Consider the following 27459-nt stretch of genomic DNA (forward strand, 5'->3'; position numbering starts at 1 on the left):
GTACTGATGAAGAGTAGGCTGAAGTTCAAGACATTAGTCAGGAAGAATCAATACGCAAAGAAGTGGGATACGGAAGTACTAAGGAATGACAAGATACATTTGAAGTTCTCTAACGCATAGATACAGCAATAAGGAATAGCGCAGTAGGCAGTACAGTTGAAGAGGAATGCACATCTCTAAAAAGGGCCATCACAGAAGTTGGGAAGGAAAACATAGGTACAAAGAAGGTAGCTGCGAAGAAACCATGGGTAACAGAAGAAATACTTCAGTTGATTGATGAAAGGAGGAAGTACAAACATGTTCCGGGAAAAATCAGGAATACAGAAATACAAGTCGCTGAGGAATGAAATAAATAGGAAGTGCAGGGAAGCTAAGACGAAATGGCTGCAGGAAAAGTGTGAAGACATCGAAAAAGATATGACTGTCTGAAGGACAGACTCAGCATACAGGAAAGTCAAAACAACCTTTGGTGACATTAAAAGCAATGGGAATTCCACTGTTAAATGCAGAGGAGAGAGCAGATAGGTGGAAAGAATACATTGAAAGCCTCTATGAGGGTGAAGATTTGTCTGATGTGATAGAAGAAGAAACAGGAGTCTATTTAGAAGAGATAGAGGATCCAGTATTAGAATCGAAATTTGAAAGAGCTTTGGAGGACTCACGGTCAAATAAGGCAGAAGGGATCGATAACATTACATCAGAATTTCTAAAATCATTGGAGGAAGTGGCAACAAAACGACTATTCACATTGGTGTGTAGAATATATGAGTCTGGCGATATACCATCTGACTTTCGGAAAAGCATCATCCATACAATTCCGAAGACGGCAAGAGCTGACAAGTGCGAGAATTATCGCACAATCAGCTTAACAGCTCATGCATCAAAGCTGCTTACAGGAATAATATACAAAAGAATGGAAAAGAAAATTGAGAACGCGCTAGGTGATGATCAGTTTGGCTTTAGGAAAAGTAAAGGGACGAGAGAGGCAATTCTGATGTTACGGCTAATAATGGAAGCAAGGCTAAAGAAAAATCAAGACACTTTCATAGGATTTGTCGACCTGGAAAAAGCGTTCGACAATATAAAATAGTGCAAGCTGTTCGAGATTCTGAAAAAAGTAGGGGTAAGCTATAGGGAGAGACGGGTCATATACAATATGTACAACAACCAAGAGGGAATAATAAGAGTGGACGATCAAGAACGAAGTGCTCGTATTAAGAAGGGTGTAAGACAAGGATGTAGCCTTTCGCCCCTACTCTCCAATCTGTACATCGAGGAAACAATGATGGAAATAAAAGAAAGGTTCAGGAGTGGAATTAAAATACAAGGTGAAAGGATATCAATGACACGATTCGCTGATGACATTGCTATCCTGAGTGAAAGTGAAGAAGAATTAAATGATCTGCTGAACGGAATGAACAGTGTAATGAGTACACAGTATGGTTTGAGAGTAAATCGGAGAAAGATGAAGGTAATGAGAAGTAGTAGAAATGAGAACAGCAAGAAACTTAACATCAGGATCGATGGTCACGAAGTCGATGAAGTTAAGGAATTCTGCTACCTAGGCAGTAAAATAACCAATGACGGATGGAGCAAGGAGGACATCAAAAGCAGACTCGCTATGGCAAAAAAGGCATTTCTGGATAAGAGAAGTCTACTAATATCAAATACCGGCCTTAATTTGAGGAAGAAATTTCTGAGGATGTACGTCTGGAGTACAGCATTGTATGGTAGTGAAACATGGACTGTGGGAAAACCGGAACAGAAGAGAATCGAAGCATTTGAGATGTGGTGCTACAGACGAATGTTGAAAATTAGGTGGACTGCTAAGATAAGGAATGAGGAGGTTCTATGCAGAATCGGAGAGGAAAGGAATATGTGGAAAACACTGATAAGGAGACGGGACAGGATGATATGACATCTGCTAAGACATGAGGGAATGACTTCCATGGTACTAGAGGGAGCGGTAGAGGGCAAAAACTGTAGAGGAAGACAGAGATTGGAATACGTCAAGCAAATAATTGAGGACGTAGGTTGCAAGTGCTACTCTGAGATGAAGAGGTTAGCACAGGAAAGGAATTCGTGGCAGGCCGCATCAAACCAGTCAGTAGACTGATGACCAAAAAAAATCCAGGTGTGGCCGATGTGCAGCCGGCAGAGGACAACAGAGTCCTTGCGAGAGACCCACAAGGAGGAGTGCCATGCACTGGTAGCCTCCTTGATGGCCCGAAGTTTGTTGGGTGAAGGAAGGGTGCGCCATTCTTCACCCCAGGTGCGGAATACCTTCTGCCGCAAAACTGACCTGAGGTCTCTCTCCAAACGGCCAATCTCCAAGACTGGTGCACCGACAGCCTGTTTGGCCAGCATGTCAACACGTTCATTTCCTGAGATGCTGACATGACCCGGGGTCCACACAAAGACCACAGAGCGGCCACAAAGGGCAAGAGTATGGAGGGACTCCTGGATAGCCATCACCAGACGCGAGTGAGAGAAACATTGGTCGATAGCTCATAAACCGCTCAGGGAGTCACTACAGATAACGAAGGACTCATCTGAGCAGGAGTGGATATACTCTAGGTGCGAGTGATGGCGACCAGCTCGGCAGTGAAAACACTGCAGCCAGCCGGCAATGAGTGTTGTTCATAATGATCCCCTAGAGTAAGAGCATAGCCAACACGACCAGCAACCATTGAACCGTCAGTATAGACAACGTCAGAGCCTTGAAATGCGGCAAGGATTGAAAGAAAGCGGTGGCGGACGGCCTCAGGAGGAACTGAGTCCTTCGGGCCCTGTGCCAAATCGAGCTGAAGGCACGGGCAGGACACACACGACAGGGGTATATGCAGAGGGGCCTGGAAAATAAGTGGAAGAGGGAAAACCTCAAGCCCAGAGAGAAGAGCTCTGATGCAAACTGCAATCGTACACCCTGACCGGGGCTGCTGTTCCGGAATATGGACGACCGACTGAGGGAACAGGAGACGATAACTGGGATACCTGGGAAAGTTACAAACATATGTAGCATAAGTGGCCAGTAATCGTTGGTGCCAGAACTGCAATGGAGGGACACCTGCCTCCACAAGTATGCTGTTGACAGGACTTGTATGGAAAGCTCCAGTGGCAAGTCAGATCCCGCTGTGAAGGATGGGGTCAAGCAACTGCAATGCGGAAGGTGATGCCACACTGTAAGCCAGGCTCCCATAATCTAGACATGACTGAATTAACACCTGGTACAGCCGTAGAAAGGTAGACCAATTAGCACCCCAGCCGGTGCGACTCAAGCAATGAAGAGCATTAAGATGCTGCCAGCATGTCTGTTTAAGCTGCCAAATATGAGGAAGTCAAGTCGACCGGGTATCAAAAACCAATTCCAAAAACCGATGCATCTCCACCACAGCAAGAGGTTCACCGTCAAGATAAAGCTGTGGCTCAGGGTGAACAGTGCGTTGCCAGCAGAAATGCTTAACGCAGGTCTTGGCAGCCAAAAACTGGAAGCCATGTGCTACAGCCCAAGACTGCGCCTTGCGGATAGCGCCCTCAGGCTGCCGTTCAGCAGCTGCAATGCCAGTGGAGCTAAAGTACAGGCAGAAGTCGTCAGCATACAAGGAAGCTGAGACAGATGTTCCCACTGCCACAGCGAGCCCATTAATTGCAATTAAAAAGAAGCAGACACTTAAGACAGATAATTTCAGTACCCCTTCTCCTGAACTCAGGAGGAACTATGGGAGGCTGCAACTTGCATGTAGAAGGAACGAAGCAACAGAAAATTTTGTATTAAAATCGGGAGCGGACCCCACCATGAAGCGTAGAGAGGATGTGATGTCGCCATGTCGTATTGTATGCCTTCCGCATGTGAAAAAAGATGAAGACCAGATGCTGACAGTGGGCAAAGGCCATACGGATGGCAGACTCTAGGCACACCAGATTATTGGCAGCAGAGCGGCCCTTATGGAGCCCACCCTGAGACAGAGCCAGAAGGCCCTGAGACTCAAGTAGCCAACTCAACCTCCAGTTCACCATGCGTTCGAGCAACTTGCTAAGAATGTTGGTGAGGCTAATGGGGTGGTAGCTGTCCACCTCCAGTGGGTTCTTGCCAGGTTTCAACACGGGGATTACAATGCTTTCCCGCCATTGCGACGGAAACTCACCCTCAACCTAGATACGGTTGAAAAGGTCTTGCTGGCAGTCCAGGTGCTTGAGAAGTGGATGCGATCTGGCCTGGGAGCCATATCAGGGCAAACAGCTAGAGCACTCTGGAATTCCCACTCACTGAACGGAGCATTGTACGATTCAGGGTGAAATGAAAGGCTCCGACGTTCCAACCGCTCTTTCAGGGAGCGGAAGGCCAGTGGGTAATTTGCAGAAGCGGAGCTCTGAGCAAAATGCTCCACTAAGTGGTTGGCAATTGTGTCGGAGTCAGCACAGACTGCTCCATTCAGTGAAAGCACAGGTACACTGACGGGGGTCCGATAGCCATAGAGTCACCTAATCTTGGCCGAAACCTGCAATGGAGAGGTACGGAGGCCAATGGTGGAGACATACCTTTCCCAGCACTCCTGCTTGCATTGGCGAACGAGGCGGCGGGCTCGTGCACGGAGCCATTTAACAGCGATGAGGTGTGCCAATGAGAGATACCGCTTGTGACGCTGGAGTGCCCGCCTGCGATCTTTAATCACCTCAGTGATCTCAGGCGACCACCAAGGCACAGTCCTCCACGGTGGGGACCCAGAAGAACAGGAAATGGCAGATTCTGCAGCAGTAACGATGCCGGTGGTGACTGAGTCAACCACCACATCAATGGCGTCATTGGAAAGAGGCTCAATAGTGGCAATGGAGGTGAACAAGTCCCAGTCAGCTTTATTCATAGCCCATCTGCAGGGGCGCCCAGAAGAATGATGCTGTGGCAGGGACAGAAAGATCTGAAAGTGGTTACTACCGCACAAGTCGTCATGCACACTCCATTAGACAGATGGTAATAGGCTAGGGCTGCAGATTGAAAGGTCGATGGCTGAATATGTGTCATGTGCCACACTGAAATGTGTGAAGGCACCGACCAGTATTTTAAAGAGAAAGGTCGAACTGTGCCAATCCTTGTTCAATGTTGCTGCCTTGGCCTGTTAGGTGCAGTTGTACGTTCGAAAAGTGTACATTAGGTAGAACTGACAAAAACATGTATTTTGAAACAAAACAGTTGGCAAGCATCTCTGGTATCTGAGAATCTGATCACACTTTTAAGAGCTACACAGCATTTCCTAGTGCTGAAACCACAAGCCACAACTGATTTCTGGGGAAGAATGTGAAGTTTCAATAGGTAAAATTCTTGACATGTTTATGCGAAGAAAGATATCAAGATTATGAGGGATCGGAAAGACTCACTTCGGTTCAGCTGCTGTGTCAAAGTTGTTATAAAGCAAAGAGCAAATAATCACAGATTTTAATGAAGCCAAAGTGTTGCTGACAAACTCAGCTCGATTAAGTCACAATGAATGTATGGAGAAAATGCAGGAAGTACTCAATGAGTTCAAATATGAAGCCCTATCTAGAAATCTAGTAAAAGTGGTACCTTCACAGTGCATATGCACACTACAGGAACTCTTGCAGGAATCAGGTGAATCTATGAGCAACGAGTATAATGGACAGTGTTTGCTACATGTGTAGTGTGCTACAAGTTCAGAATTTGGGGTCTTGTGTCACTGAACGAGTGTAGGTATTTTGAACTAGGTCCGGCCAAAATATAATTCTTGTTCATTAGTTAAAATACTACTGTGTTGCTGTTTTTGTTTGGTGGTAACTGTATGTTTGGGTTATTCCTGGTGTGACCCGCGGCAATGCAAGGTCTCCTTGTCTGTGATTACGTCATCATACAGTGTGTCCTCCCAAGTGTGCAAAGCTGTGTGCTGTGCCATGCAGCCCTTCCTGGAGAAGTTCTTTGCCATGGACTTCTCAACAACTACAGTATATATTCGGGATTCAATGTAAAACATTCAGTTAGTTCAGAATTGATGTTGACTCAGCTAGATGATATATTCAAGTTGTCAATTGAAGGTTCCAATGTTTTATGAATTGTTGTTGTTGTTGTTGTTGTTGTCTTCAGTCCTGAGACTGGTTTGATGCAGCTCTCCATGCTACTCTATCCTGTGCAAGCTTCTTCATCTCTGAATTAATGAATTTTAATAAACCAAGTCATTAACCAGTACATGGCTTTTCTATTAGTAGCTTGAAAGCCATTGCAAGAAGAGTTTTTGGGACTTTGCAGGGTTGTCATCTAAGCAGCGCTGAGGCCTAACTGCAAGAAAAGGCACTTCGTCGGTAAAAACCCTCGCAGTACCTTCACTGTGGATGCACACTATGTCCTGAACTCCTATGGGAATAACGTGAAGCTGTGAGCAATGAGGATAATGGACAGTGGATGCTACTTGTGTAGTGTGTGACAAGTCGAAAATTTGAGTTGGACAAAAACCATGCTGGGACAGTTGAAGCAGTTAAGGCGACCAAGGGAAATCTGGGTTTGAGTCACAGTTTGGTGCAAATTTTCATTTGGCACCATTGTATTTATTTCAATGTCCAATTGTGGCTAACGTCAGAGTTCCACTTACATCATGTATATATGTATATGGTCATAGAATCAAAAATGGTGTCTGTTCTTTTGGGCACGTCTGAAAGAACAGACACTACATACATAGTAATAGTGAAAATTGTAGGGAAATTTCGGTCCTAAATTCAATCAATAAACTGATCACCGTAATCTCTCCAGTTGTTCAATGATCATATTGGCACTGATACAGAGGATAACACAAAGAAGGATGAAATACTGAATTGCATCTTCCGAAACTGTTTTATTGAGGAAGACTGTAATATACCTGCTCCTCACAATTGTTGATGCAGAGCAAAGTGATTGGTATCACAGTACGTGGCTGTAAAATAGTAAATCAACTACCAGTGCTGCACAAAACAACATGTGACTGATCTTGATGGGACACCTGAACAGTTCTATATAGCTAGTGTAAGGCAAGAACTTGTTCCCCCTACAGCAACAGTTTATCATAGGGATGACATGTGCCTTTACTAATAATTTGGAATGCTTCACTGCCTTGATGACCTCATTTCAAACAATGTCCTAAATTCAAGACATGCCATCAGACAGATATATATATGTCACACGACAGATGCACATACATACAGGCCTACGACACTAATTCCAATCTCTTGCAGGATTATGGAAAACTTTTTGGGTTTGAAAGATTACTCTGTAGGAATTAATGTAGAATCCACAAATAGCAGTCTTCTGAAACTCAGCTTGCCCTGTTCAGCCACAAGACCCAAAAAAGGGACAGCAGATTAGAGTTTGACACCCTGTCAACAACGAGGTCATTAAGAGATGGAGAACAAGCTCAGATTAGGGAAGGATATCGATGGTACCTTTGTCAAAAGGAACCATCCCGCCTTTTGCCTCAAGCAATTTAGGGGAAATCATGGGAAACCTAATTCTGAATGGCCAGATGGGGATTTGAACCACTGTCCTCCTGTGTGCGATTCCAGCCAGTGTGGTGTACACTGTGCCACCTAGATTGATCATACACAAGATCCAACGGCAGTTGATTATGACACTCTGGCTGATGTCTTTACTTTCCATGTGTATTTGGTACAATGCTATATTGTTATCTAGTGAACAGAAGATGAGCTTACAGAATAGTGAAGCAAGGTTGTTACTCGAGTCAGGACTTTCTAACAGAGACAAGTAAGCAAGTCATTTATAACAGGAATGATCATTAAATGCGAAAGCAATTTCATGTGTACCCAAAGAGAGAGTTATAGGTATCATTACTGTTCATGATCTATATAAATGATCTGGTGTGTAACATTAAAGCTATGTGAGGCTGTTTGTGGCTCATGTCGCTGAAACAGTAGGGAAGTTATAGCACCAGAAAATGACAGCAGAAGTAAGGAAGGCTGAGGGACACTTCAACCCCCAAAAAAATGTTGTAAAAGTCAGGAAGGTCTGTAAGTGTTGTTTGCTTGGTGTAAGGACTGCATGAAAGAGTCAGGAAGACAAATTATTATTTGATTATATGGTTGGCAAATCAGCAGAAACAGTCACAACTGTAAAATAATTAAGGCTATGCATCTGCAACGTGTAATGGCCTATGTCATGTAAAACTAGCTGCAGTTGAGGGGAATGCAACACAAAGATTCACTTCAAGAATTCTAAGCAAATTTACTTCATCTGTGAAGGAAGTGACATAGAAAATGCTTGTTTGTCGGATTCAGAGATACTGCTTTGCATTCTAGATTCTTGTCAATAGTGTTAATGCAGAGATGGGGGCAGAACAAAAGAAGAGCAGCAAATTTCACTATGGCATCAATTAGTAAGTGTGCCAGTGTCATAGAGATGATCACCCAACTGCATTGGCTGGTGCTACAGAAGAGCAGCTGTGTGTCAGAGAGGTTTATTTTAAAATTCCAAGCTTTCATGTTACAGGAAGAGTTAAATGACATCTAACATCCTTTCATGTATATCTTATGATGTTAGTGTGATGCTGAAATCAGAGAAATTTGAGTTTTTATGAAGGCTTACCGGAATTCTTTATTCTTGCACACCGGTTGTAAATGAAACAGGAATTGGGAAAAATGTGGCAGTATATGGTGTACTCTCCACCATACACCATAAGGTAGTTTGTGGAGTACCTACGTATCTAATATAATTAACATACAAATGCCAAAAATATTGTCAACTGATGAGTTGTTACGTACCCACAACATAAATAAAAAAAAACAAAATTTAAGCAAAAGTCACATCCTGCACTAATTCATGGAGCACTGATGTTAATGACAAAAAGAAAAATGATTACAATAGGTGCTACATTTGATCACCAGTTGGTTCTACAACTTCTACCATAATGTAATGAGATTGGCAATGCTTTAGGTATGTGAAAATATTGAGGTGCTCTTAGGTTATGTTTCCATGGCTAACTGTACAGTCTCAAATAACTTGCTTCAAAGCAATACAATACTACCCAAACAAAGACAATCCTGCCCACAATAAGACTGTAGCTAGTAAGGCACTGTGATGTTGAAACTAATCATCATGTTAAATACCCACAACTCATATGAAGCAAAAATGTTAGTGGCAATACTGAACTTCTAAGCTGGCTTACATATCACCTGTTCTGGGATATAGCTTGAAACAGAGAAAACAGAGTGTCACCACGATGTAAATATAGCATTGCTCTTTAATAAAAATTAAATTACCCAATTTTGGGTGACATCAGTCCCTCTCTGCATGAGTTACTGCATTTTCACTCAGTCTACAGCAGCTTGGATGTCAATAAATAATCACTTGTCAAAAATGTTTGTGAAACATGGACTGTGTCTGTTTAAGGCATTTACAAGAACAGACAGTAGCTTTAGACAGTGAAACAAATGTTATCTGCCAACTGACAATTTGGCCAGCAATAGGTCATGATACTCACTGTTTTCAGTTTTTTTCCATTTTCTGCTTCTGCTAAGTTCATCTTTAGTTTGTATAGTCATGGCTTGTGTGGGCAAGCATTATCTTCTCATGGAAAACAAATGCTTTCTGAGCTCAGTGTCAGATGGTGATCAAGAAACTGTTACAATATCCTTAGTATCCACTCCAATTACGCGTTAGTCTAGGCAGGGCGGGGGACAAAAAAAAATAGATTTTATGCTTAAGGAGAAAACTCAAAACTCATTGATTACGCCCCCCCCCCCCCAACCACAAAAAAAAAAAAAAAAAGAAAAAGAAAAAAACTTTTGTGGCACCATGAATGGATGGAGGATGGTGTGTGTGTGTGGGGGGGGGGGGGGAGAGGGGAGGCGGCAAGGGGGGGCGGTACAAGGGGGGGGGGGTTTGCAGACTGCATGTCATTGAAGTTTTAGCATTAGACTTCTTGTAGAATAAGGGTTTTCGTGTCACTCTAGTGTAACCAGTGTGGAAATGGTGACTATGACACAGTCTATAGCCTTTGGCAATATGAGCCACAGCCTCCATCGAAATGTAATAAGTAGTTAAATATATGGTCAGAGATACATTTGAATTTGCAGTAGCGTAAGTAGATACACCTTCCTCAGCCGTCCACAGCTTGTGGTCTTGCGGTTGCGTTCTTGCTTCCTGAGCACGGGGTCCCGGGTTTGATTCCCGGTGGGGTCAGTGATTTTCACCTGCCTCGAGATGACTGGGTGTTTGTGTTGTCCTCATCATTTCATCGTCATTCATGAAAGTGGCGAGATTGGACTGAACAAAGGTTGGGAATTTGTATGGGTGCTGATAACTGCACAGTTGAATGCCCCACAAACCAATCATCATCATCATACATAGCAGACATCTTGCAGCGATTGCAGGAAGGGCTTGGGAGAGCAAATATTGTTCTGCCGCAAGCTGTGCTGCATGCCTTGTGAAGTAGCTGTTAAAATTGCTGGCTGGTGGGCTGCGGATCATCAGTTCAAATCCCACCACCAGGAAATATTTGTTATTTAGTATTTAAATTTCTGGAAGATTTTCAAAACTTTTACATTTGTGAAGTTTACATGTTTTGGAATATTCTATGTTGATATAAATAGCAACACTCTCTTTCCAGAAGTCAGCACTGTTCTGGCTGTACATTTAGTGTCTATAATAAACATGCTTTCAGTGCTAAGTATTGTACTTCACTGACTAGTCTGCTTTTGTATTTGGACTTTGTGTGGTTACGATGTGGCATGGTTTGGTAGAGACACTGGATACTTCAAAACATCTGCATCACTGTGACCAATACAATACAATACAATACAATACAATACAATAATTACGCAATGTGAAAGCCATCTTTTACATGGACAAGAGCCAGAATACAAGCCAGATCATTCCAGAGCTCTTTATATTCAGGAGACCAATGGATTCCAAGCCAGCTGTAAATCAAGTAAGTCAACTGCACATCAGGCACGGGGAAACGATACAATCATCCATATAAAATGTTATGGCCCTATGCAACATTGTTAATCTCAGTATGATAGAAGTCGACAGAATCTCACATTTGATGAAAGTAGTCACAAAAGATCCGGTAAAAGAGGGAAACAACAGAAGAGTCCATCAAGGGGTGCCAGTGCACTGCAACAGAAAAAGAGTTGGATGAAAGAGGTACCATTGACTCCCAACTGTGGAGGACCACCACCACCACCACCACCACCACCACCACCACACCTCTCTCATATGCCAGGTTGTAAGGGAAAAGATACAGAGGTTTAAGGTGGCCAGAGATCTTGGACGGAGCACACAAGAGATAGTGGCCTTGAATGTCTACTTCGTATGTGAGGAGGTAATAGAGAATATTTAGGAAGAAATCAAACAACGGAAAATACAGGATGGAATGTAACAATATTATGAGCAGGAAAGTTGCTACTCACCATATAGTGGAGATGCTGAGTTGCAGATAGGCACAACAAAAAGACTTCCACAATTAAAGCTTTTGGACATTGGCCTTCATCACCAATAGGAGCACGCACGCACGCACGCACACACGCACGCACACACGACTGCAGTCTCAGGCAATGGAAAGCACACTGCGAGCAGCAACTCCAGTGCATGATGGAAGTGGTGACTGGGTGGGGGTAAGGAGGAGGCTGGGACGGTGGGGGTGGCAGATAGTGAGGTGCTGCAGGTTAGATGGAGGGCAGGGGAGGGGGGGAGGGTGTAGTGGAAAAGGAGGGAAATAAAAAGACTGGGTGTGGTGGTGGGATGACAGCTGTGTAGTGCTGGAATGGGAACTGGGAAGGGGGCTTGATTGTTGAGGACAGTGAATAACAGAGGTTGAAGCCAGGAGGGCGTTGGTGGGAAAGATCCATAGGGGACAGGCTGTGAAGCAGTCATGGAAATGAAGGATGTCCTGTTTGGAACGTTTTCAGCAACAGGGTGGTCCACTTGTTTCTTGGCGCGCAGTTTGTCGGTGGCCATTCATGATGCCTACATAGAATGCAGCACAGTGGTTGCAGCCTAGCTTGTAGACCACATGACTGGTTTCACAGATAACCCTGCCTTTGATGGGATAGGTGATGTTAGTGACCAGACTGGGGTAGATGGTGGTGGGAGGATGTATGGGACAGGTCTTGCATCTAGGTCTATTACAGGGTATGAGCCATGCGGTAAGGGATTGGGAACAGGGATTGTGTAAGGACGGACGAGTATATTGCGTAGGTGCGGTGGACAGCGGAATACCACTGTGGGAGGGGTGGGAAGGATAGTGGGCAGGACTTTTCTCACCTCGGGGCAGGACAAGAGGCAATTGAAACCCTGGCGGAGAATGTAATTCAGTTGCTCCAATCCTGGGTGGTACTGAGTTACGAGGGGAATGCTCCTCTGTGGTTGGACGGTGGGACTTTGGGAGGTGGTAGAAGACTGGAAAGATAAGGCACGGCAGATTTGTTTTTCTACAAGGATGAGAGGATAATTACGGTCAGTGAAGGAGTCAGTGATACCCACGGCATATTTCAAGAAGGACTGCTAGTCACTGCAGATGCGACGACCACGGGTGGCTAGGTTGTACAGAAGGGACTTCTTGGTATGGAACGGGTGGCAACTGTCGAAGTGGAGGTATTGCTTGTGACTAGTAGGTTTGATATGGACAGAGGTACTGATGTAGCCATCTTTGAGGTGAAGGTCAACATCTAGGAAGGTGGCTTGTTGTGTTGAGTAGGACCAGGTGATGCAAATGGGTGAGAAGTTGTTGAGGTTCTGGAGTACTGTGGATAGGGTGACCTCACCTTTGATCCAGATAGCAAAGATGTCATCAGTGAATCTGAACCAGGTGAGGGGGTTTAGGATTCTGGGTTTTTAGGAAGGGTTCCTCTAGATGGGCCATGAATAGGTTTGCATAGGATGCTGCCATGCATGTGCCCAAAGCCATACCCCAGATTTGTTTGTAGGTAATGCCTTCAAAGGAGAAGTAATTGTGGGTGAGGATATAGTTCATGGTGGCGACTAGGAAGGATGTTGTTGGTTTGGCATCTGTCGGGCATTGGGAAAGGTAGTGTTCATTAGCAGTATGGCCAATGGAAGATGATTACAAGCAACCTGTAGAATGAAGCTCATCACTGCACCCTGGACGAGGTCATGCCCCAAGATGATGCAGTCATTCCCCATCATCATACGGAGGTACCAACCACTCGTCTAGCTGCCAAATTCAAGAAAACTAAGTGATGAGACTATCTATGGAAGTGTTCTAACCACAGATAAAAATCCTCCATGGACTAAGATGACAGGAAATATTATCAATGCCAACTTCACCAGTCATCCTACCCGGGTGGTACTTGACTCAGGTGCTTCTTTTTCTGTAATGTTGAATGTTTATCATTGTCACTGACAGAAGATTATGTTCTGTGAGATGGAAGCAATTGTGCTGGAGGTCCTGAATGGAAGATACGTCCAGCTGACAAAAAGGTGCGTTGCAAGAATAACTATCAGTGTGACAGAACACATCCCCCAGAAGATAACAGCTCTAGATTGACAAAGTTATTCCAATAAGTTCACATTACAATGATTGCTCTGGGTGGTTGTTCACTGTACAAGACCTGTTATCATTAATGAGATAAGTTCCAGTTATCAATCACGATGTTCAGTTAAAATGAGGAGCTTTTGTCAATTGCAAGAAGCTACGCAGGCTCACAAAAGAGATCTACATACCAGTGACAATCATGAGAATTGTAGGAGGTCAAGGATAACTTTTTGACGCTAATTGTCAAGAGCAGGCAGAACTCATCTCTGATGGTACATACATATGAACAGTCAACAAGTCCAAGATGGGCAGCTCAGTGCCACTGAATCTTACTCTGCCACCACTACCAACTATGCTGTGGGGAGGTACTATCTAACTGGCAAAAGAATGTGGCCTGAGCAAGGAACAATGTCAGTGAGCGTTAGCTGTCCTGCACCAGTTTTCAGATGCTTTCAAATCTGGAGTGGAGGAAAGACTGATCAGTGGCCCATGATGAAACTCCAATTACCTAGTGTTCATATACTGTGTCTCTGACTAAACAATGGATAATAATAGAGGAAGTGGAGAAGATGCTGAATGATGACATCACTTAATGTTCACAGAGTCTTTGGTCCTCTCCAGGAGATGCTCATGAAGGATGGCACATGACATCACTGCGTCATCTACTGATGACTGAACGAAAAAAATGATGTCTTCACATTGCCATACATTGATGACAACCTAGACTGTATGAAAGTATTTCTCAACTATGGACATGGAGCAAGTCTACTGGCAAATCAAGACTGACTGGGTAAAGACTACCTTCATAACACCTGACAATCTCTGGGAGTTCAAAATTGTGCTGTTTTGCTCCAGCCACCTTAGAATTTATGATGAACAACCTGCTCCACCATGTTGGACAACTTTGTTGAAGTACTTTCAGACTTCAGGCCTTTGATTGAATCCAAAAAGTGCCTCCTCACTGCCCAATAAATAAAAATTTGTGAAGGAGTGTGCCCCAATTCGGAGAATATAAGAGCAGACACAGATTTTATGACTCCTTGGCCCATATGTGATGTAAGAAGTTTTCTCAGAATGTGCTCTTACTACCAGTGATTCATAAAGCATTTCTATACCAAGACATGTGCCTTGCAAGAACTACTGCAGGGTGACAGCAAATATTTCTTCTGGAACGAGGTGCAGGAAAGCTCTTTCCTTGTTTTAAGAAGATGCCAACATTTTCCCCAGTCCTAGCATTGCACAAAGAGACTGCAGAGATGGAACTCCACAATGAAGTTATCAGGTATGAGATAGGTGCAGTTCTAGTATAAATTCCATATGCTGATGAGAAGGTGGATAGCTTATGGCTCCATAGTACTCTCCAAGTCCAAGCTGAATTAATCTGAAACTGTGAATGAATGCACTGAAGTTGTTTGGGGCATCAGCAAGTTCTGGCTGTATTTATTTGGCAAACCATTTACTGCTATGATGGCCACCATTCTGTATGTTGGTTGAATAGCCTGAAGGATATGCTGGGTTGACTGGCAAGATAGGCATTGAGACTTCAGGAGTACGGTGTCACAGTGGTATTAAAAAACGGGCACAAATGCAAGGAAGCCGACTGCCTTTCAAGGAACCTTTGGCAATGAGGATGGTATCATGGTCACTGCTGCATTAAATGGCACTCCTGCTGAACAGAGGGAAGATTTGGCATTGCTGAAACAATAGAGGTGTTGAAGGAGGAGGAACTTAGTAAAGGAAAACTCCAATTTTAAACAGAACATTGTATAAGAGGAACTATATCCCAAAGGGACAGAAATGGTTGCTCATCTTCATGGCTCATCTATGGCCAGCTGTCATGATGTATTTTCATGATGCTCAAACTTCTGGTCACCTGGAATTTGTGAAGGCTCTAATCAGAATCAGACACAGATATTATTTGCCAGGTCTCTACTGATCTGTTAGACACAACCCAGCCATTGTAGGGAATGCCAACAATGGAAGCACATGCCTCAATTACCTTTGGTGCATTTGATACCAATTCCACATGCAGCAGTACCGTTCCACTGGATTGGAATTGACCTCATGTGCAGATTCCTGAAGTCTATGAATGGAAATTGATGGATAATAGCCTGCAATGTCTACCTCACCCACTACACTGTCACTGAAGCTGTGCTGACTGCTGAAGCACCAGAAATTGCAAGGTTCCTTGTAGAGGACCTAATTTTGAAGTGCAGAGTACCCCTTGTGATGATCTCTGATTGTGAAAAAGTTTTCCAGTTAAGACAATTATATCTGTAATTTCAGGCTGTACTGTCACCCACAGGGGTCTCCAGATTGCTTTAATAAGACATTGGCAGATACACACTAGATATAAGTGGATTTCAAACATAGAGATTAGGATACAATACTGCCTGTTGTGGCATTCACGTAAAACACAGCAGAGCAGATACTATAGCTTCATACTATACATTCTGCTCTGTGATCAGGGGGCCGAAACGACAATTCATACATTGTTCTCGTTGCAGTTACATGATACTCAGGATGACTACATGAAACACGTCAACAGGACCATAGAAGAAAGACAGCTGCCTTGCGCACAGACCCTGGATGCCCAGGAGAAGGATCGATAGCACTATAATGCCAAGCACCAGCCAGTGAGACAGCCTGGGAGACCTGATATGCATTTTTACACCTGTGTAGAAGTTACTGAAACACAACTTTGGGTCACTTTGTATCCTGCGTCACTTGTCAGATATCGTATACGAAGTGGAAGATTATGACCCTTCACAAAGAAGACAAAAGCGCAGAGACATCTATGTCCTCCATATGAAGATATACTGCAGTCCTGAGACTCAGACTGATGATGGAGGTTTCTCCTTCAATGAAGCTGATGCCTCAAAATTAACATGAAACTTCTACAGGAGTGTCTACCACTTACCACTGAAGCTCATCATAGTGAGGAGTATATGACAATGCAACATGTACAAAACAATCCTCCAGTGTTAACATACAGAGGATTCCTATCCCAGACAAGATCTAAATCCAGGATGCTGTAATTGGCTCCAATGAGGACATCTAAAATTACAGGTGGCTGTTTCTTCAGGAGAAGGCATGGGGATGCAGGCCTCGTGGAGAAGCGGTTAGTGTTGCTGTCTGGTGTACTGCAAGCCTCCAGTTCAAATTCCATCAGCAAACATTTGTTGTATAATATTTAACATTTCTGGAAGTTTCTTGAAACTTATTATGTTTGCATATTCTGGAATATTCCTTGTATAAACAGCAGCATTCTCCATTCAGGAGTCAGTTCTTTTCCGGCTGTTTATATGTGTCTGCAATTAATGTGCATTCAGTGCTAAGTGTTTTATTTCATTGATAACTGTGCTTCCAGACTCGACTTGAGTACAGCTGCAATGTGACAGTGTCACGGTATTCTTTTTGGCGAATGTGAGGGCAATATCTATGTATAGGATAGTGACCTATAAGTTCCAATAAAAGCGTTCAGTGCAAGTGGAACTTTTCAACCTTTAAATGCTATATGTTGATGTACTTAAAAACATTTTCCAGTTATTCCGTTCTGAAACTGTGCTAGAATTATGTAAGCCTCCTCAGGAACAACACAGGGCAAAGAGTGTGTATTGGATTGTTAATGGCATATGGGTGTCAGAAATCAATATGACTTTGCAGGATAATTTTAGTGATTGTACTGTCGATTTGAGTACCATTTCTCCTGTTAGTCAATCTTTTTCAGGGGGACACATCAGTATAAAGAAAGACCAAATGATATAGCTGCTGAAAATGACAGCTGATTAAAATACAGTGCTATGTGCACTGGACATGGTTATCCAAAGTTACAAAATGATGTGTATGAAAATTGTGAGAGCAACTGGAGAGTAAAGACCACCCTTATTTTTCATTTTAATATTCTACTTGCAAAAATCAAACACTGTGCTCAATGACTCTTTGACTGCTTGGCAGCTAGTGAAAATCAGAGGCACCTCAGTGTTGCAACAAATTGAGAAGATAATACAAACTGATAGGACATTTCTGTAATGAACTGTTATTGCTGACTGAACATGGCCTCAGAATTTGGAACTGAAATTTAGATAATCCCAGTCAGATAAATGGTGAAGTTTTTCCTTTCCTAGACCAAAAGATAATCTACCATTTTACTGAGAAAGGAAAGAGGATTTTTGAGAGTGTGCCTGCAGAGTACTGTGTATCAAGCACAATTCAAGGGCTTCTACTATGAACTAAACATGAAATGAACCATTTTACCAGGCATTATGTTCTACAAAATCATTCACCTCTCGGTACACATACACACCAACAATGATCTCTAAGGGGCAGACAAATGAAAACAAAAGAGATGGAGAGAAAAAAAAGTAAACTCATTAATATGTCCAAAGTAATTGCCATAAGTGTTAATACATTTATCCCACAGTGAGACAAGACGGTCAATGCCTTTATGAAAAAATGTTTGCTGTTCCCTATGCAACCGTGATTGTACCCAGGCATGCACCTCTTCATCTGAAGCAAACTGATAACCTTTAATGTCTTTTCTCATGGCTCCAAAAATATGGAAATTGCATGGAAACAGATAGGGACTATTTGAAGGATGTATAAGGGCTTCCCAGTGAATATTCTGGAGTGTAGTTGGAACAACCTGGGCAATATGTGAACCCGTCCAGAAGTTTCGCTGAGAGCCCTTGAACATCCTCCATACAGTCCTAATCTCTCCCCATGCAATTCCCATGTTTTCAGAGCCATGAAGGAAGACATTTGCGGTCGTCAATTTGCTTCAGATGAAGAGGTGCATGCCTGGGTATAATCATATTTCTGTAAGGAACTGGCCGGCCGGAGTGGCCGAGCAGTTCTAGGCGGCTACAGTCTGGAACCGTGCGACCGCTACAGTCGCAGGTTCGAATCCTGCCTCTGGCATGGATGTGTGTGATGGGCTTAGGTTAGTTAGGTTTAAGTAGTTCTAAGTTCTAGGGGACTGATGACCTTAGAAGTTAAGTCCCATAGTGCTCAGAGCCATTTGAACCATTTTTTGTAGGCAACTGCAAACATTTTTCCATGAAGGCAAAACATTTTGTACACAGATATTAGTTCCATACTCTACATACATTTTGTATTACCTATCCATTGGGTTGATACTGTCCTTGTCCTTTTCCCACATTTTTGATTAATTATGTCAATGTTACTAACATAATTTAACAAGGAGACAAAATAGCTGGTCAGTACTTACCTTTGGGAGGTGAAAATCCAGTGACTGCCAATACACACATATAAAAGTAAAAACTAATTTAGCTTTTTGAACTGCTAGTTCCTTCCTCAGGGAAGAAATAGAAAGAGAGAGAAAGAGAGAGAGAGAGAGAGAGAGAGAGAGAGAGAGAGAGAGAGAGAGAGGGGTTGTGGTTAAGATTTGACTAGAGGGGTAGGACACTCAGAATCCAAGGTGAAAGGGATCTATCTGTTGAGGAAGAGGTGAGACAAAACTGAAGGATGATGTGTCAGAGGGAGTAAGAGGTCAAAGATGGTGTGGGTGAGAACTTTGTACAAAAACTACGGAAGAGCAGAAAGAACTCTACCTAGGACTAAACTCAATGACAAAGGGGAAAAGCAGTGGGGATTGACAACATTTGTGTGACAGAGATAAAACACAAGAAAACATTTTGAGTTGTTGTCTTGTGACAGCCAGAGCGAGAGCACCAGCAGCAGCGAGTACTGTTTGTATAAAGCGTTTATTTTGCATTTTGTTTACGACCTTCCACTAAGGAAGGGATTCTATTTGTGTTTATCTGCTCTGCATAGTAAATAACAGTTCTTGATAAAACTTTACGTAGTTTTCGTGTTAGATTTCTTAGTGTTTTCTTGATCGTTTAGAACAGAAAGCGCTCTAAAACCGTCTTTGTTTGTTTCGCGGCCGTTAGCCACTAGTCACTTGAATCAGCAGTTGTCTTGTGACAGCCAGAGCGAGAGCACCAGCAGCAGCGAGTAGTGTTTGTATAAAGCGTTTTTGTACTTATTTGCTGCGCTTAGCTTTTAAATAGTTTTTCTGGGAAAACCTAGCGTAGTTTTCGCGTCTCGTATTTCAGTGAGTGTTTCTTGATTATCAGAGTAGCTCATCAGAAGATTATCTTGGGAATTTGTCACCGTATAGGGTAGGGTAAACATAGTCATGTGTAGGGACTGTGGTTGTTGTGAGCGGACGCAAGGAGAATTGGTCACTCTTCGGGGGCAGGTGGAGGCTTTGTCTGTTAGGCTCATCGAGCTCGAGGCGCAGGCGTCGGCTCGTAGTGGCGTTGGGGCAACTGTGGTGAGACCTATGCCTACTTCGGTGGCCTTGGAATCACATGGAGCCCCTGATGTCGCTGCGTCTTCCGGCAGTGAGCATCTTACCGGTCAGCCATCACTCCAGGTTGAATGGCGGACAGTGGTGGGCTCGCGCGTGCCTGGCCGAAATGCGAAGGTGGGATCTGGCCGCGTGGCAGCTGCCTTACCCCTTTCCAACAGGTACGGGGTGCTTCCTAGTGGTGATGACATCGTTTCCGAGCCACCACAGGATGCCTCGCCTGTTGGGCCAGTGGCCGATTCTCCGGCAAGGTCCCGACAGTCACAGAGGGCGGGCCTATTAGTTATAGGGAGCTCCAACGTTAGGCGGGTTATGGAGCCCCTCAGGAAAATAGCGGGTAGGTCGGGGAAGAATGCCAGTGTGCACTCGGTGTGCTTGCCGGGGGGTCTCATCCGTAATGTGGAGGAGGCCCTTCCGGCAGCTATTGAACGCGCTGGGTGTGACCGGCTGCAGATAGTAGCACATGTCGGAACGAATGACGCCTGCCGCTTGGGTTCTGAGGCCATCCTTGGTTCCTTCCGGCGGCTGGCTGATTTGGTGAAGACAACCAGCATCGCACGCGGAGTGCAAGCTGAGCTTAATATCTGCAGCATAGTGCCCAGAGTCGATCGCGGTCCTCTGGTTTGGAGCCGTGTGGAGGGTCTAAACCAGAGGCTCAGACGACTCTGCGACTATAATGGTTGCAAATTCATCGACCTCCGTTATTGGGTGGAGAACTGTAGGGCCCCCCTAGACAGGTCAGGCGTGCACTACACACCGGAAGCAGCTACTAGGGTAGCAGAGTACGTGTGGCGTGCACACGGGGGTTTTTTAGGTTAGAGGGACCCCCCCTTGGGCGAAACGATAAAATACCTGACGGCTTACCAGAGAGGACATTATCATCGTTGATAAAGAACGTCCGTCCTCAGAGACCAAAAACAGGAAAAGTTAACGTAATATTGGTAAACTGCAGGAGTATCCAGGGCAAGGTTCCTGAATTAGTATCTCTTATTGAAGGAAATAGTGCGCATATAGTATTAGGAACGGAAAGTTGGTTAAAACCGGAAGTGAACAGTAACGAAATCCTAGACACAGAATGGAATATATACCGCAAGGATAGGATAAACGCCAATGGTGGAGGAGTATTTATAGCAGTAAAGAATTCAATAATATCCAGTGAAGTTATTAGCGAATGCGAATGTGAAATAATCTGGGTTAAGCTAAGTATCAAAGGTGGGTCAGATATGATAGTCGGATGCTTCTATAGACCACCTGCATCAGCAACCGTAGTAGTTGAGCGCCTCAGAGAGAACCTGCAGAACGTCGTGAAGAAGTTTCGTGATCATACTATTGTAATAGGGGGAGACTTCAATCTACCAGGTATAGAATGGGATAGTCACACAATCAGAACTGGAGCCAGGGACAGAGACTCTTGTGACATTATCCTGACTGCCTTGTCCAAGAATTACTTCGAGCAGATAGTTAGAGAACCAACTCGTGAAGCTAACGTTTTAGACCTCATAGCAACAAATAGACTGGAACTTTTCGACTCCGTGAATGTAGAAGAGGGTATCAGTGATCATAAGTCAGTGGTTGCATCAATGACTACAAGTGTAATAAGAAATGCCAAGAAAGGAAGGAAAATATATTTGCTTAACAAGAGTGATAGGGCACAAATCGCAGAATATCTGAGTGACCACCATCAAACGTTCATTTCTGAGGAAGAGGATGTGGAACAAAAATGGAAAAAATTCAGGAACATCGTCCAGTACGCCTTAGATAAGTTTGTACCGACTAAGGTCCAAAGCGAGGGGAAAGATCCACCGTGGAATAACAATCATGTACGAAAGGTACTACGGAAACAAAGAAAGCTTCATCATAGGTTTAAGAGTAGTCGATTCATAGCTGATAAGGAAAAGCTGAACGAAGCGAAAAAGAGCGTAAAGAGAGCAATGAGAGAAGCATTCAACGAATTCGAACATAAAACATTGGCAAACAATCTAAACAAGAACCCTAAAAAGTTTTGGTCATATGTAAAATCGGTAAGCGGATCTAAATCCCCTATTCAGTCACTCGTTGACCACGATGGCACCGAAACAGAGGACGACCGAAGAAAGGCAGAAATACTGAATTCAGTGTTCCGAAACTGTTTCACTGCGGAAAATCGTAACACGGTCCCTGACTTCAGCCGTCGCACGGACGCCAAAATGGAAAATATTGAAATAAACGATATCGGAATTGAAAAACAACTGCTATCACTTAGTAGCGGAAAAGCATCCGGACCAGACGAGATACCCTTAAGATTCTACAGTGATTATGCTAAAGAACTTGCCCCCTTTCTATCAGCAATTTATCGTAGATCGCTGGAAGAACGTAAAGTACCTAGCGACTGGAAGAAAGTGCAGGTCGTTCCCATTTTCAAGAAGGGTCATAAATCAGATGCGAATAATTATAGGCCTATTTCGCTTACGTCAATCTGTTGTAGAATAATGGAACATGTTTTGTGTTCTCGTATTATGACGTTTTTAGATAATACAAATCTCCTTCATCATAACCAACATGGATTCCGCAAACAGAGATCATGTGAAACTCAGCTCGCCCTATTTGCCCAAGAAATTCACAGTGCCGTAGACACTGGCGAGCAGATTGATGCCGTATTCCTGGACTTGAGGAAGGCATTTGATACGGTTCCGCACTTACGTTTAGTGAAAAAAATACGAGCTTACGGAATATCGGACCAGGTTTGTGATTGGATTCAGGATTTCCTAGAAGAAAGAACACAACATGTCATTCTTAACGGTTCAAAATCTGCAGATGTAGAGGTAATTTCGGGAGTACCGCAAGGAAGCGTGATAGGACCTTTATTGTTTACAATATACATAAATGACTTAGTTGACAACATCGGTAGCTCCGTGAGGCTATTTGCAGATGACACGGTTGTCTACAGGAAAGTAGCAACATCAGAAGACTCGTACGTACTCCAGGAAGACCTGCAGAGGATTAATGCATGGTGCGACAGCTGGCAGCTTTCCCTAAACGTAGATAAATGTAATATAATGCGCATACATAGGGGCAGAAATCCATTCCAGTACGATTATGCCATAGGTGGTAAATCATTGGAAGCGGTAACGACCGTAAAATACTTAGGAGTTACTATCCGGAGCGATCTGAAGTGGAATGATCACATAAAACAAATAGTGGGAAAAGCAGGCGCCAGGTTGAGATTCATAGGAAGAATTCTAAGAAAATGTGACTCATCGACGAAAGAAGTAGCTTACAAAACGCTTGTTCGTCCGATTCTTGAGTATTGCTCATCAGTATGGGACCCTTACCAGGTTGGATTAATAGAAGAGATAGACATGATCCAGCGAAAAGCAGTGCGATTCGTCATGGGGACATTTAGTCAGCGCGAGAGCGTTACGGAGATGCTGAACAAGCTCCAGTGGCGGACACTTCAAGAAAGGCGTTACGCAATACGGAGAGGTTTATTATCGAAATTACGAGAGAGCACATTCCGGGAAGAGATGGGCAACATATTACTACCGCCCACATATATCTCGCGTAATGATCACAACGAAAAGATCCGAGAAATTAGAGCAAATACGGAGACTTACAAGCAGTCGTTCTTCCCACGCACAATTCGTGAATGGAACAGGGAAGGGGGGATCAGATAGTGGTACAATAAGTACCCTCCGCCACACACCGTAAGGTGGCTCGCGGAGTATAGATGTAGATGTAGATGTAGATAAAATAAAACCTGGAATGTGCTCTCAGCGCCATGTTAGTACAGTAACAGGAAAATTCCCTCAAACCAAATCCTTTAAAGAAAAGTCAGTATCTTCCATCTTTGGTCTAAACAAACAAACTGAAAGCATAATATAACCTGGAACAGTATTGCCCTGGAACACGCAGATTAACCAACATGTGAGTGTCATACTGGGGCAGTCATTGACATACAAACTGCACTGTGAGAAGACTCATAATCAAGTAGCAAGACATAACTTACTGAGAAAATTGGCTAACAGCAGCAAGAATTTGAGATGGAAGATTTGGAGAAGCCTGAACTGCTTCAGAAAGAGTGCAGCACCAATGAAGGCACACTTGATAAAGTGAGGTCTTATAGATGAGCTTGATGGCAGATGTGATTGTAGGGAATACCAGGATATGGAATATACCCTGACCTGTACTAACTGTCCCAGTAAATGCATTCCTGATGAATTGTGGCAGGGAAGTATCAATGTGTTGGCGTAGCCCAATTCTGGGTTGAAAAACTTTGACCTCTGGACATGAAACAGTAAAGTAAGTATGAGTATATGTGGAAGAACAATATCTTAATTGGAATTTCGCCTTTTGAAGACAAGACCATGCATCTCTCTCCCTGCAAATTTTGCCACTTTCTCAACTGATATTATGATTTTCTACAACTAACAAGCAGAGGTCCCCATTGGTGGGATAAACTTTTTGAACCCAAATATGTGGTTATGTAGGTTAAGATTCCAGGTATCATACCCTGAAACCATTTATGCTGGTGGGCCCTCATTTGTGAAAAAAGGTGATGCTCAATAGTGTTATAAAAGCTGTATTACATAGTCCGGTTGCATGGTGTGATGGATAGGACAATAGCTTCACATGTAGGAGGTTATGGGTTTGAATCTCATCAGGGGCAGTAATTTATTTTTTATTTTTTAAATGTAATTTTTTATTTCCATCCCTTTGTCACATCACTTTAGTCATATTACCAACTGCATCATTTGCTCTCATTTATCTTCATGTCATTCTTTCTCCACTTGAAATCTTTGTTCATGTAGTTTGAATTAATTTTATGTATTAATTTCGATTTAAATTCCTTTGTTTTTTCATCCTGTGTCTTTGTCCAGGTTATTGTTATCATTATATCTATGTCTCATTTTGATCCAATTTTGTTTTATTTATAAACCCTTCTATCATTTACATCTTCATCTGTCTATTTTGTCCATAGTGCAGTAGGACTTTAGGTTATGTTTTAAATGTTGTACCACAATTACCATGCAAAAAGACTGTGCAAAGCTGGTAAGAAAACACATATTTTGCACACTATTGCACAGTCTATATAAATAGATTATTTTGTCTTTTGTTTTTTAACTAATCAAATGAAATCTTCAAACAATCAAATATTAGAATAGAAAAATATAATTAAATTCACATTTTCAAAAGTTCCATTTAGAGAAAGAATGATGTAAAGAGAAAATGAAACAAATAAAAAAGTTCAAACGGTGATTAAAATGATGTGACAAACTAATAGAAATAAAAAAACTACATTTCAAGCAATTAATTGAATAAAAATAAAGATAAGTCATTTCAATAAAGATTAAAAAATTGGTTAAACTACAAATAGGCAACAAGAAGTTGGATGTCCATTCTTCATCACAAAACCTGGAATTCAGAAGGTTACCCTATCTGTAAAGCAGAACAGGCAGCCATCTGTGAGATATCTGATAATAGAAGTACAATGCTGGTGTACAGGTGTAGGCATGGAGTGTTTAGGAACATAATCTTCAGCGCACATTCTTGAACAGAAGCCCCTAAATTTTTCTGCACTGACCCTATGACATTGACAATTACAACTGCAGTGGGCAGAGGATCATCGATACTGGACCATAGGTAAATTATTGTGTCTGGATATGCCATCATCCAGGTATATGTATGCTCGTAACATACAACACATCACAGGTGCAGACCAGTAGATCGAGTATTATACTGTGGGATACATTCAGCTGGGCTCCCATGGAACCTGTTGTTGTAATTGAAGGCACAATGGTAACTGTGAACTACATGGGCAAACTACATCTTAAGGCCAAAATCGTACTACAGTGATTTGAGGAGTGATAGTGAACTGACATTTATGTCTTGGCCATCAAATTTGCTTGATCTGAACCCTATGGAAGACACCTGGGACACAACTAGGCATCAGCTCTGTGCCCACAAACTACCAGCTCATAATTTATGGGAATTGTCTGGCTTGTGGGTAGACATCTATTGCCACATGTCTTCGGAGACCTATAAGAGACTTGTCATTTCCATACTATGCAGAATTGTTTCTGTATTGTGTTCCAAAGGTGGAATATCATGCTATTAACCTTGTGGTCATAATGTTTTAACTCATTATCATACATTCAAGCAAGCACTCTGAAGAAATAGTGCACACATCATGTATACTTCAACTTGTTTTCTGGGCTAAATTTACTCTTACAGTAATGCATGAGTTGTTGATGATGGAGAAAATTACTTACTTGTGTGCTCGAATAATTCGTTTCAAAATTGTCTCCCCTATTTGATTGCGCACACCGGTACTCTGGAAAGCGAGTGAGATGAAGAACTGGTTTTCTATGTAGATGTAATGCTTCGCTTGTGTAATTATATCCAGATATGCTTCATGTATGCTCTCCTCCCATGTATCAGCCTCCAAGAAGCCTGCACTCCAACTTGAAGCACTACGTACAACCTGAAATGATGTTTCCATAGTTTTTGATGATAATATGTGTATTTACATGTAGGAATTCTGATTTTCATTTTGCTTATCTATATTCGTATCAAACAGAAAATTCAGCTAAGCTATTAATTATTCACTACAACTATCACTTATGCTGTAAAATTTAGGAAAATACTTATGTTGTTATGCGAATGATACATTATCTTAGTGGTTGGACTGTGACCCATGAAAGGTAAAATGAGTAGGCCAAAATGAGTATGGTTGAAGAATATTTCAGCTTTAGAAATGACCCACCAACTTTCAAAACTTGACATAGCAAACTGCAATACTCGGTAAACAAGGTGTTGTAGCCTCTACATATGTATGGGCTAGGGTAAATAGGGCACCAGGATTACTATCTCCACCAGTTCCTGTATCATTCACATATGATACAAGAAAGATTGTCAATAAGGCCAAATTTCCCAAATCTTACCTTTATGCTCATTGGTAGATGACTAATCTGTTTATATATTTGTGTGTCATAAAATAAATTTTAAATGCATATTATTTTTTGATAAATGCATAACCATTCTTATAAATACACACCCTGCCAAATCTGTCTTCTTAGAGTGTGCATTCAAGAAAAGAGGCATTGTTTATGAGAAGAAAGCAGCTACACAATATTCCTGACATGGTCACACATTTATGGCTTAAAAATGCATGAATCCTCACACTGTTATAGTTTCTTTGTGATTTTTTTTAAACAACCCTTCTGATTGAAACAATGAGTTCACAGGAAGTGAATTCTATTAATACTATTAACAGAAGTGTACCTCCTAAATAATTTTTATATTAATTTTACTTGTCCCTATACTGAAGGAGTTTTAGGGTGTCAAGGTTGTGGGGAAGCAAAAACACACAGTTAATTTGAATATCTCAAATCATACATCAATAACTTAGCCTCAGCAATCAAATGACTGAAGGGAATTGGACTTTGATGTCTGCTTTGAAATACATAGTTCTGTTACCAATGAGCAGTGACCAGCTGTCATAGGAGACAAGTTTTGCTAAAATAAATATGATGGAGAAAACATATGCACGGGTTACATTTTATTTGTGATGTTAACTTTGTGCTAGTGCAGAAACCTGTGAAACATTTTGAGGACTATTCTCCAAGTGACACAGCTGAATTGAAGTTCAATCCTCTGATG

At 42.6% G+C, this 27459-nt stretch overlaps 1 protein-coding gene and 1 long non-coding RNA gene across 5 annotated transcripts in view; one reads left to right on the forward strand and one right to left on the reverse strand.

The window, feature by feature from the left end:
* LOC126176868 (uncharacterized) overlaps window positions 1–27459 on the forward strand; it is a 169109-nt gene that overhangs the window by 42887 nt on the left and 98763 nt on the right. The gene's annotated exons all lie outside the window — the stretch shown is intronic.
* Window positions 1–27459, reverse strand: part of LOC126176867 (phospholipase D1) — a 190750-nt gene that overhangs the window by 28771 nt on the left and 134520 nt on the right. For all 4 annotated transcript variants that reach the window (XM_049924060.1, XM_049924059.1, XM_049924058.1 and 1 more), the window contains one exon: window positions 26070–26281. In XM_049924060.1, the coding sequence (XP_049780017.1) occupies window positions 26070–26281 (212 nt within the window). The remainder of the gene's footprint in view (window positions 1–26069; window positions 26282–27459) is intronic.

This window comes from Schistocerca cancellata, chromosome 3 (genome assembly GCF_023864275.1).
Source record: "Schistocerca cancellata isolate TAMUIC-IGC-003103 chromosome 3, iqSchCanc2.1, whole genome shotgun sequence".
NCBI classification, from domain to species: domain Eukaryota; kingdom Metazoa; phylum Arthropoda; class Insecta; order Orthoptera; family Acrididae; genus Schistocerca; species Schistocerca cancellata.